This window comes from Triturus cristatus, chromosome 1_2 (genome assembly GCF_964204655.1).
Source record: "Triturus cristatus chromosome 1_2, aTriCri1.1, whole genome shotgun sequence".
NCBI lineage: Eukaryota > Metazoa > Chordata > Amphibia > Caudata > Salamandridae > Triturus > Triturus cristatus.
The window spans coordinates 1,092,141,828-1,092,154,424 of NC_140580.1; the positions used below are offsets into that span (position 1 = coordinate 1,092,141,828).

A 12,597-nucleotide genomic window follows, 5' to 3' on the forward strand; every position below is an offset into this window, starting at 1 on the left:
CATACAAACAGTGAGTCACTCATTCATGCACCTATGCACTACGTAATACCCCCCACCGAACCATGCAGACACTCAGACTGATACTCAAAAAACCAACTAATAACCTATATAGACACCCATGTAGCTACTCACCAACCCATGCAGCCACTTATACACAAAGTGAGAGACTGATACAGATATTTACATATTTAAACATTACTCACTAAGCCATGTATTCACTATGATACACTTAATCAGTCAGTTACACAATCAATTTTTCAAAAACAAATCATCCATTTAGACACTTATATACCCATTTATTCTTCCATCGACCTTGAGATATACATATATAAAACATATTTAATTTTCAGAAAAACACACATTCACTGGATGATGTCATCAGTGATGTCATTTTAGATGTCATGAGTGATGTCACTGACCATGTCATGAGTGATGTAATATGTGACGTCATCAGCAGTGCATTGCGGGCGCGCGAGTTATAGTTAGCTGAACTAACTATAACGGGGGAATTTCAATGGTTTTGTACAAGTGAAAAGTCCAGCTAACTATAACACCCCTGAAACCTATGGTTTTTTCAGTGAATATATATATATATATATTTATATATATATATATATTTTTTTTTTTAAACACTTCCTTTTTTCAACAGGCTGTACACAATTGGTATATAGTCCTGATGAAGACGCCACAGTGATGTCACTCAAATACACATATAATCAAGGGGTCAAAACGTCGAGGTTTAACATACAAGCGTTGTTGCCCAAATAGACATATTTAAAAGTTGGAGATGATAAATCATTGACCTATTTAGGGCTTTTTCATTGTAAAATTAACGCTGCACAATCATTCATGTTCCATGTGTTATATATGTAATATGATTTGTAATTTTGTATTGTTGATATGTGTACTATATTTTTTCAGTCACCTTTTATGTCATGAGCATTGTAATTTTTGTTGTATGTGTACATTGTGTATTAGTCCTGTTGGTTATCACTAATTACATATGATACATGATTTCTTTAAGTATATCTGATATTATTTTCTAATTCAGTTGATTTTATATCCATGTAAATGGTCAGTGTGGTGTTTTGATGAATCATTAATTGATGGTCCTACCTTTGTGAGGACACAGTGATACAAAAAAAGGGTATCTTTCGTGGCAGAACCACTGTTCATGTACCGTATCTAACCCCAGGTCCTGCACGTGACTGGGTTACCCCATTGTTATTATTGATGAGCTTAAATGAGAGGCAGGAAGCTCAAGGAATCCTTAAAGGGCGAGAGGGATATAAGTATCCAGGATAATAACAGCTATGACGGATAGCAAAGGGAGGGATATGGTAGAGGTCTGTAGATAACTGCTTGGCAGTGCGCTAGAAGTCCCAAGTTCCAGGCCTTTCTCCTTCCACTGGCTCTCTAGACAGTTTATTGTTTGATGGTACCCATTCCTACAGAGGTTTCTGCCAGATGTTTAGAATTTTAGAATCCTACAGTGATCCTGAATAGTTTCTTAAGATCATCATTTATTGGTTGTGTAAGAAGTGTGGTATGTATTCTGTGCTCTACATATCACTGCTGAGTAGTGTCTTGGGTGGTGTTTGTAGCACATCCTGCTGGTAGTGTCCAGTCCTTCCTTCGATTTATGGTGCAGGATCCGCTTTGTGGTTCAGAGGGGCTGCTTCTTTTATGAACCATTGGTTGATATTCTTTAAGTGGTGCAGTGTTTCAGTGGGATTTAAGCATCTAACCCAATTACTTCTGGTCAGAATGACTGTAGACGAGCATGAAAACATTTGTGGATTTGCAACTTGGAGTGTCTCAGCGAAGGTGGAAATATTCATTTTTTTCTAGTCAATATGTTTAGGTCGAGCCTGTTGTAATCTCTTCTGGTGGTTTTTGAAACACCCACTAATTGCCACTGGTTGTAGCCTGTGTCATTCAGAAATGCTGGCCTGTTATTGGTGTTTGTCTGTGTTGGTCTCTCCTTTGTGTGTGTGTTCCCACCCCCTGGCGATTTCACTAATGATTTGTTTTGGTCAGCCAACGCTATATCACAGCAGTGGATGGCCGCTCTGCTCCTCTGATAAGACTCTATTTTCTCCCCTCAACGCTACAGATTGAGCTGGAAAAGTCATGCTTTGTTTTTATGCCCTTCTGGCCAGTATCAAGCCGCCTGCCAGAGCCGTGCCATAATTAGCACTCAGGAATGAGCTAACGCAGCTCTCGCGGGGTCCGCACTGCTCCGCTGCTCGCAGGCTGGGTGGGGGCTGCCTCAGTAGAGCTCCTCGCTAGTTCCATTCACCGGCACTGCGATATGATTAATGTCATTTACCCACCGTGCGACATGACATCACAGAGAGGCTGCAACAATGAATAATAATAATAAGACAGGACTTATAGGCGGTCCACCCACGTCAAGTGTGAGTGAGCGGCGCCGGCAGTTATGCTGTCTTAAAGTTTGGCAGCTGCAGAGCTCACACCCCTAGTGTTGTGCTGCACAGTTTCGTTCCCCCCTCAGAGTGTTGCGGCATGCCGCTCAGTCTGGACCTCACCCGGCTTACCGGACCGACCGGCCTCCGGACTCTGACAGAGTTTGGTGACTGTGCTGCAGCTGGTTTCATGACGCCCGCGCGAGTCACTGGACCGGACCACAACCGGAGAAGTCGTCATGGCTGACCCATACCATGGCTGGCTTTGAGTGACTGTCACTCTATTTTTGTATTGATATCTCTCTCCCTGCTCGAGGGTATCCAAACATAATAGCAACAAATAACAGCGCTATGTCTGGAAAAAACACTCACAAAGGGCTATGTTATCTGTATTTCGGTGGCCTTGATATCTGAACAGGGGCGCTCGAGCAGAGTTTATCTCCACAAAACGCACACGTACCAAGGCTGCCACTAACGATACTGACTCAAAGACAGTTTCAGAGTCGAGCTCTCTCAGCCCAAAAGTGTGCGTATGGGAGGGGTGTCCCTCCGCTTTTCAAAAGAGCACACCCTGAATTGCGAGAGTGCATGAACTTTACATTGAAATACACAAGACGAGATCGCTGTACGTGCATTGAGATGGATTTCGAGTGAACAAAATTGTTATGAAGCAATAGTTACACACTGTTCACAACCTGAGATTCCTTTTGCCCCAGCCGGACCTTATTAAAACGATATTCAGAATAGCGAAGTTGGCCTCAGCGAGAACTCTGAAAGGGAGTAAGATTGAGCCCTTAGGACGGCGACTCTTTTGAAGTACTAGATTAAACTGAAAGATAATTAATTTATAACTATAAAACACAAGGCATGCCTGATCTCCATTACCTGAACGCAGCTAACGCCTCTCAGCCAAGTTCTACACTTGCTACCCTAGCCCCTTAAACTAACTGCTAGCTGGGATCTTATCTCTCTGCCCTAGCCTCTACTACTGTCAGCCATGAACCTACTCTGCTAAACTGCCATCTGTAATCTAAGAATATATGTCGTTACAACGAATTCCGTTGCAACGCATGCCTTTACCACGCATGCGTTACAACGGAATGATTTTTCCTCGCATAATCTTTACCACTAATATTCCTTTACCACGCATACTTGCATGGTAAAGGAATACTCTTGGTAAAGGTTATACCCCTCCCCTGTACCCTTACGTGATCCCCCTTCCCCCAATACTTTTTTTAATTATCCCTTCCCGTTACCCTCAATATATATATATATGTATTTTAAATTTGTATTTCCCTTACCTCTTCACGTCGTCTCTTCGTTCTTCCTTCCTGATTTACGTTAAGTCTTAAATTTGAATCGTCATTTCCTTTCTCATAAAACGACGTCGATTTCCTGTCCTTCCCCACGTTATTTTTATTTATTTATTTCCCCCACCCCCTTTTTTTTTCCTATTTTTTACTTTTTATTTTTTGGGGGGAGACCCCCCAAGCCCCCTTTTTTTTCTAATTTTTTCCTTTAACTCGCGTCTTCAACACCTTAGACAGTAAAAAAGGACTACACTAATGACGTTAACGCAGGACGTAGCAGACGATGAAGGCGGAAGAAGACTTGCGTGGTAAAGATGTTCGTTGAAGAAGAACGCGTGGTGAAGACGTCTACGAGGTAAGTGTTGCGTGGTAAACGTTCCTCGTTGTAACGCCATCGTGGTAAAGGATGTTTCCCGTAATCCACACTATTACCCTGCCCAACTACCTACCACTTGCCTGCCAGGTCCTACGCTAGCTGCCCACCGATTCTACTTTCACTGTGACCTTGACTTGAAGCCAAGCAACGGCATTCGGTCTTGTCTGTTGGTAAAAGGAGTAAGGGCGGATATAAGGAGAAAACACCTTTTACTATCTCTACAGGGGTTTAAAAATATGCTCCATGAGGCCTCCTTAAATGTCTGCCCTAAGCCTGAAGAAGTCCTAGTGCACAGTTCGGAGACATGCTAGCATCCTACCATTTAACCCCCTTCTCTCCACACAAGACACAACAGCACCAATGTCAATTCTAAGTGCACACCTTAATTGACCTTGCCTTATGTAGGAAATCAAAAATGTGACATACTAATGAAAACCATTAGAGAGTTGGACAAAATACCAAAAGTGAAAAGAGAGAGACCAGACTAATTGGTTTTCTATGCAGCACTGAAACCAGACCCTCAGAGAAGAAGTTGCCACCCCTGACGCGCTGAACTAGCTTGGAAGCATCACTACAGGCGTAAGATATGAGGCCGCCCATGACATCATTGTCCACTGCAGATCGAGACTCTTTAGGGAAACCAGATGCTCTATGGTGTTGAGATCTGTCTGCTGTAGATCCAAAGCGGTCATAAGACCATGGCGGGAGGGAGGTTGTAGGATATTTCAGGAGGAACATTAGGAAATATTACAATGGCTAAGAAGCATATACTCTGTAAAAGTGTTAAGGATAAGGTCAATTATAAAAGGTAAGCAGGAGTAAAGCTTAGAAGAAGGGATGGTGTGGGCCCTGAAAGGGGGATGGCGTGTGTCCACATACATGTAAGTGCGTGTATGTACCTCTATTGTGGGTAAGGGAGTGAGCAAACTGGCGCGGTGGGAATCATCTGAGGCCAAGAACAATGTGGCAATATATGGGTTTCTGAAGTCGACAACACATGGGAATGACAGCGGGGGATGCTCTGTAACCCAGACTGTATCAGAGCAGGACAGGGACACCCACAGGCCACATCAATTCAACCTTCACTATAGAACATCACAAGATCTTCTTGATGTTCACTTTTTGTGCATTCCACCCATTACTTACCATTGGCTTTGTGGTTTGTAACTCACATTTGCTTCCTTTCTATTTGCTTGCTATATTTATTTTTGGCTGTCTACCATGTCTTTTTCCCTCTTGTGGCACATAGCTTGTTTATCAGCCCTCCTTGAATTCTTCCACAACTGCTCCATTTCTGTAAACATTTTGTTCTAATATATTAACATTTGCTCTGCATTCAAAGACCAAGGGCAAATGTCAGGCTGTGTCTTTTGAAGGAGCTTGGTGTTTACTTTTCTTTCACTGACTTCAAAGTGAGAAGATTTATGTGACAACCTTGCTCGATACTGGGGGTGGGAAGTAAGGTTTTTTTTCTAGCTCACAACAAAAGTTAAATGTCTGTAAATGAACTGTGCAAATATTTTAGAATATATACTACTAGGAAATACAAATGAAGCACATCTGAAGTGTGGTGGAAACAAATATTTCAATACAATCAAAACAAATCAGTACACTAGGTGATGCCATTTCCACACATTATTATTTTTCATATAGAAAAGTAATGATCATTTCAATTGAAAATGTGTTGTCTGTAATGGCAGTGCTGCACCATGAATACGCCACTTGCCGACACTCCACGTCACTCCACTCTATTCCACTGCACTCTGACATTCCACTCCATGCCACTTCACTGTAGGCCACTCTACTCTATGCCACATTACAACTCTACTCCCCTCTATGCCATTTTACTCCAGTCCATGCCTCTGCACTCTGACACTTTATTCCACTCTACAACACTCCACCACACTCTACTCTATGCCATTCCCCTCTACACCACTCCACTGTACGCCACTCTAAGATACTCCAGTCTACATCACTCCACTTTATTCCATTCAAATCTATGTCTATGCCACTCCACGGCACTCCTCGACACTCCACAACACTCTGTGCCGCTCCACTCCTCCCTCTACTCTTCTTTACTCCACTCTATGCCAAACCACCGTACGAAATGTCACTCCACTCTGACACTCTATTCCATTCATTGCCCCGTCACTCTACTCCACTCTACACCACTGTACACGACTCCTCTCCACAATACCCCACTCTTCGACACTCCACTACTCGACACTCTCCTCTACGACACTAACTTTTGCCGAGCAGCAGCCACGCTAGTGCACAAATTGGTTAAAACACATTGGCAAAGCCAACAGCTCTTGCATAGGCGAGATCTATTGGTGTTGCTAATGCTTGTTTTATTATGCTGTTGTATCTGGTATTTGTGGTGCCCTAAAGGTGTGATGGTGAATATAAGTGCATGGCAAACACTCCAGGTAAGTAGGTAACATGTTTAGATGTTAACTCATGGTTGACAATCATTGCTTTGAGGGTGTGCTTGACTGGCAAATGGTGAAAAACTTTTAGGACGGAGACTGATGTTTTGATTGAGGCAGGTCAGTCTTGTCCAACAAGAGGTTAATGCAATTGAATATAACAAGATTCGAGTGGCTTAAAAGAACGTCTGAAATTGAGTCAGTGAAGACTCAGAAAAAGCCAGTATTGTGTCGAACAGGTCTCTAGATGATGAAGGAGAGGGGAGTTTAGTGGGAAACTGCTTGATGAAGAGATATTCATTTACTACAGAGAAGGTGGGGATAAGTGGCTTTTGCTTTTCCTCCCACTTTCTTATTTGCATGGTTCGGTAGGATGGTCTTATATCAAAGCATTATTCACCTGATTCCAAGTAGTTGTGAGCAAGAATAGTGTTGAAAGGGGGAGGGAGAGGTAGGTTTAGTAATGGGAAAAGCTGGTATGAGCCTAAGAGCGAGATGAGTGACCTTACCTGGGTAGGTGAGGAGAGGATACGAACAGATCTTGTCTGGTGCATGGATGAGTGTACTCTAGTTTTAGGCAACTTTAGTAATCTAGGGAAGGGAAGCTAGGGTTGCAGGCTTAAGGTACCTTGCGAGATAAACAATAGGACTTGTTTATATTTTGAAAGGCTGTAGAATAGATTATTGGGTTCAGGTCAAAGCACTTTCGGAAATGACAATCCAATAGGTTGCATTGCCAGTGTGACTGCCTTGGTCGTCCGTTACTGATCAAAGTATTGCTAGAGAGTACTCTGTCACTGTACACCTAACAGAATGTGGATGTGCAGAGGAAGTACCAGCTTATGGTTTATCTTCTTTTCCCAGTCCCATTTCAATTTCCAATTCCAATTACAGAACGGTAGGAAGAGCATAAGAAGTCTTTGAATGTTGAATAATTCCGGCCCTGGGAAAGCGGAGTATTAGTCCAGTCCTATTTTCAATATCAGTAGGTAAGCCAGATGTGAGTTAAGGGTAGAGGCATTTATTCTGTCTATACATCTGTGTCAGAGTACTTGTCACCGGGGGGGGGGGGGGGTTGCCTTAAGTTATTTAGGCTCCAGATAAAACTTAGATGTGGCGGAACAGGAAATGTTAAGAATTATCCTGGTTAAAGGAATCTAATTTTAATACTGTTGACAGTAACCCTTTGCCAAAAAAAACAGAAAAGCAACAAATTACCCCAGTTGAAGGCAGAGCCTAGTTGTGGAATTATAAATAATGCTCCTCATTCAGTTCATGAGAGCCTCGATTAATTGAGTTCCAGCAATTGATCTGTAATACCACTGACACAATAACCACTTCCGGGTCAACACAGATAAAATATGTTTGGAGTGATGAAAACTGCAATAGGCCTAGTTAAGCCTTAGTTGTGAGTTGCAAGTATATTGAGAAGGGCTCCAGTCTCAATCATTCATGTCAATGCATGACTGGTGGGCTGCAGAGTTCTTCTAGTTTCACACCTTTCTTGGACTTCCTGGCTGGGAACTGTTTGATTGAGTAGAGGAGCTGCAGGATTAAAGATGTGTGAGTAATATTTACATTACACAATTACATTAAAATTGTTATACCAGCCTCCACACAAGAAGAATGAGATGCAGGATACTGGCTATTCCCGCTATTACAATGTTTACACTGGCTTCCAATACGCAAGTGGATTAGATTTAAGATATGTTGCATTGTGCACAAAGCACTAAACGGTAAAGGTCCTGGTTATCTAGCAGAAAAACGTATTCAATACCAGCCGCTCAGACCTCTTCGCTCAGGGGCAAAATCCTAGCTCTTTGTTTCAGAAATCTCGCTTGGGTGGGAAAGCATTCTTCCACCTAGGCCCCTATTACTGGAATCAGCTTCCTATTTATCTCCGGAAATGCCCAGAATACCGTTTATTTAGAAAGCTCCTTAAAACCGAGCTTTTCTAAAATACCCTTCTGCACCTCCTTAGCGCGGAGATACTCCTTTGTGGGTGATTCTGGCGCTTTACAAGTCAATAAAATAAATAAATAAATGTACAAAAGAAGTTCCAAGAATGGCAGAGGAGCCAGAAAACCAAAACGAATGGCTACAATGAAACTGACCTATTTTCTGTTCCTATTTTTAACCTTACCACGTATTTGAAATGAGCCAATCACAGCCCAATAGGTGCAACCTCACATCATGCTGCTCGAATGCCACTGACAGAGATAAGATTTGCAGTCTTCTTGGGCTGACTTTCTGCAAAGGAAAGTCCAGCCTGAATGTGCATTAATTGAGCGTGGCGAGAAAACCTGAATGCATGATTCTTTATCTTTCTGTAGACTACATTTGAGGACACCACAGAAAACAGTTCACAGGATGCTGTTGGGTAACTTTACATTATATTAACCAAATTAAATGACAAATCTGTTGAGCTTATGCAATCTCACATTCTCTTTTTAGTTGGTGGCTTTCTGAGTCGGTAACATCAGGCATCTTCCATCTAAGAACCTTTCTTATTATTCCACAAAGCCAGTCATGCTTAGGATACACCCTAAGTATGCCCTAGATCAAAAAAATATTTTTACAAACCCTTGTTGGTTCACATTAGAATTGACTTTCCACGTTTAAAGAGTTATGTTGTGTTGTACTAGAAGAACATAATGCATTACACTCTAAAACCACTCCTGTAACCTTTGGTGATGTCAATAGGGCAGATCATTTCCAAGCAAGGCATTTCCTGTTGGATGATTGGCTACATAATATTTATTAGTCTTCTGAGAAAAATATGTTCTTCCGACATACTCTCCATGCTACATGCAAATGTGTAATGGAACTAAACATCCCCATTGAGTTTGTCTCAAAATATTCTACTGCACCATACAATAGCATGATTGTTTATGTAGAGACCAGTTTCAGCACATTCACTTGCATAGCAACAGTCGAAACTCCAGTGTACAAACAATGGAGCTTTTTTATTTATATGAAAGGATAGGTCCCAGAAACATCAGCTTATTTAGCAGGTTATTGTTGTCTTCTAAATTATACCTTATGAGGAGCATGACATGTTCCTGCTTAGCCTTCGGTTCGCTCCAAGTGAGAGAGCAGCAGTCCATATAGCATCATACTCATGGTGGAGCTGTGATGCATTTAATGCAAGTAAATTAAGATAAATCACTTCTCCCTGATGTGATGGTATGGTTAAAGCAACATTTCACAAACAAGTTGACAGGACTGTTCACTCATCCTCTAACGGAATCTTGTGAATAACATAATGAATGGGTTTAAAAAAAAAAATCTGTCTCATCACTTTATAAGCAGGTGGTCATTCAACCCTCACCCATTCTATAAAATAGCATCTTATAAGCAAATGCTTTCTGTGGAATGTCATACCTCCTACCATGCATAGATACACACCTATGCACCCCTCCATGTGGCCAAGGAACACACACAGAACAAAAAACAGTCCCTTCAAAACATCAGCCAAGGAACACTCTAGTGCAAGTGAAGGAAGTTAAAAAACACTTAATGTAACTTGTCCTCTTTGATACACCTAAGAAAACACAAAAACAATGAATTTACTACCTAAAGAATTTAGCCAATGTAACTATTTCTAATTATAAACTGTTGTTGACCTTTACACAGGAATGATAAGATAAAGCAACACATATTTAATTAAAACGCCACATGAACAATCCAAAAAGGAACCTGTCTCTTTTAATCTGAGACGTGTTGCCTGGCAGCATGAGTCTGAATGTCTGGAAAAATTCCAGTTGTGTTTTATTTTGGTTCAAACCATAAATATTGTGTTTAAATGAAGCTTTGAAACTCTTCAGGCTCTACATACGGATTAAGTTGCCCTGAACTTGTATGTCTCAACTTCAAGATTGCTGACTGAAACACAGAATCCCTGCTCATTTGATGTGCAGTTTGTATTGGCCACTTCAAATAAACAGCCATATAGACATGATGAGTGCAGACATGGAAGTCCCTTTTCTCTGTTGTAGACCAAGTAGGACACTTTGAAATGACCTAGTGCACAAGTGCTGAAATTGGCTGAGTGGTTAGAGGTCATAAATAAATGCACATCATTAAATCATGGTGTCTTGTCGTACAGACACTGTGCACAACAGAAAATAATTCACAACAAGTTATTATTTGACTATGAAGTGCTCCAGAACTTCTCCCCTCACCCCTTCACTGGATCTTGTCCTCCCGCTGATGGTGATCGACTGATCGTAGGCTTTCAGTCCTCTGCTGGAGATAGAAAAACAGCAAGACAAAGAAAATCACAAACTGAGATTTGCCCTTTCTGCTCATGTGCTGCTGAGACTGTTTCAAGCACCATCCGTTCATTGCTACTACAAGCTGCTTTCTAAGGCTGTTAGCTGGCTCTTAAAATGAGTGGTGTGTTTTTCCTCTTTCTTGTCATCTTTAATCTTCTTTCTTACCTTCTAATATTTCACATGACCTGTTATTTATTGCCACACGTTTGTAGGTTACAGTGTGAGTTTATTTCCTTTAATACCACATAAAATTACTCATCAAAAAAGAGCATCATCTAATAGGCCTATACCGAATCCCAGGCTACATCCCATCAAAAAGAAGTATGATATCTCTAACTCAGGCCATCCTAGAATAAGCCACCCTAGATGACAGACGTGGAACACAAACCGCATACATTCCGTACGCAGAACACAATCTGTACACTCTGAAATCACTTACGTAGAGATTAAGGGCAAGAGCGAGGGTATAACACAAGAACAACTTTAAAGGGCACTTTTTGCAGCTAATGAGGCAGCACAAATGAATCTCTTTTTATGTCATATGTTAGCCAAGACATTTAGATTTTACTAACATTATTTTCCTTACTTACCTATCCTCTCGACTAGCCCTCCTCGTCTGTTAGCCTGTTATTCTTTCATTCACATTTTTGTTACACCCACTACAACATTCATCATGAGGCAAAAGGTCAGGCCACTTCAGCTGTTGGCTAACTTGGTTGTCAGTGACAGCATTCTGCCCTTTCACAAGGAGCACATCCACTCACGAGGTAGTGCTCTGTGTGCTTTTTGAGACCGAAAACTACTTTTGCTTTTAGTCAATGATTCCTTTGAGATTCACAAGGGCCTTGTACCTTTCCCAATAATAAAGTTTTTAAAGAAGTATGGGGAAACAAAACAAGCTTTGACAATTCCAAAAGGCTAGCAGCCAATACCAGTCAGATCTGTTTGTTTTCACTATGTTTGTTTTCAGGTCTAAGTTACTTGGCATCTCTGAGTATTTATTGATAGCAGAACTGAAAACAATATTCCTTCACACTGTTCCTGTTTCATATTGAAAGTAAGGTATTGGGCCATATTTAGAGTGCCAAACCAAAGGTTATTGGTCGATCCTATGTTTCGTCCATGCAAAGGAAAACATGTTTACATAAATAGGAATAATTCCATCTGAGTTAACAGTACAATCTATTGTGTGATGGATGCTTGTTTATTGGACTCATACAAGAGTCATTTTAGAAATAATGCAGCAATTAATTGTCTTTTTTCTAGACCACCAGTATGATCCAAAAGTACAATAATGCTCGGAAACACCTTTCCCAAACTGAAAAAGATGCTGAGGAGATCGAGAAAAGAGCTCAGGAGACCGCTGTGAACCTTGTGAAAGCAGATCAGCAGCTCAGGTAATGTAATTTAGAGTCCACTGTTCAAATATATGAGTGCAAGTTTCCTTCTTTTAAGTAGTCCTCAAAAATACATTTTTTCCCTTTGCACAGCCAGTTTAGCTGTATGAGTTCAAATCTTGTCACCTAATACTAACGTGACAAAAGAGAAGAGACCTGACCTAAATCACTCAAACAAGAAAAGTCTCAAAAGCCCTAAACGAAGTAAAAACTCTAAGTCAGCACACAACTTTACTTATAGCACACACACCCCAGCGATCAACAAACAACTCTGCCTGTTGCGAAGCAGCGCAAAAAGGAGTAAGGAGAGATTAGAAGCAATGATGTAAACATCCATAGAGTAACAGCACAGTTAGGCAGGCTTTCCCTGTAAGTCATC

General features: G+C 41.2%; 1 protein-coding gene across 1 annotated transcript in view; it reads left to right on the forward strand.

Moving 5' to 3' along the window:
• Window positions 1–12,597, forward strand: part of CNTRL (centriolin) — a 1,084,252-nt gene that overhangs the window by 685,775 nt on the left and 385,880 nt on the right. Inside the window, exon 27 of the mRNA XM_085613596.1 lies at window positions 12,088–12,218. Within this exon, the coding sequence (XP_085469722.1) occupies window positions 12,088–12,218 (131 nt within the window). The remainder of the gene's footprint in view (window positions 1–12,087; window positions 12,219–12,597) is intronic.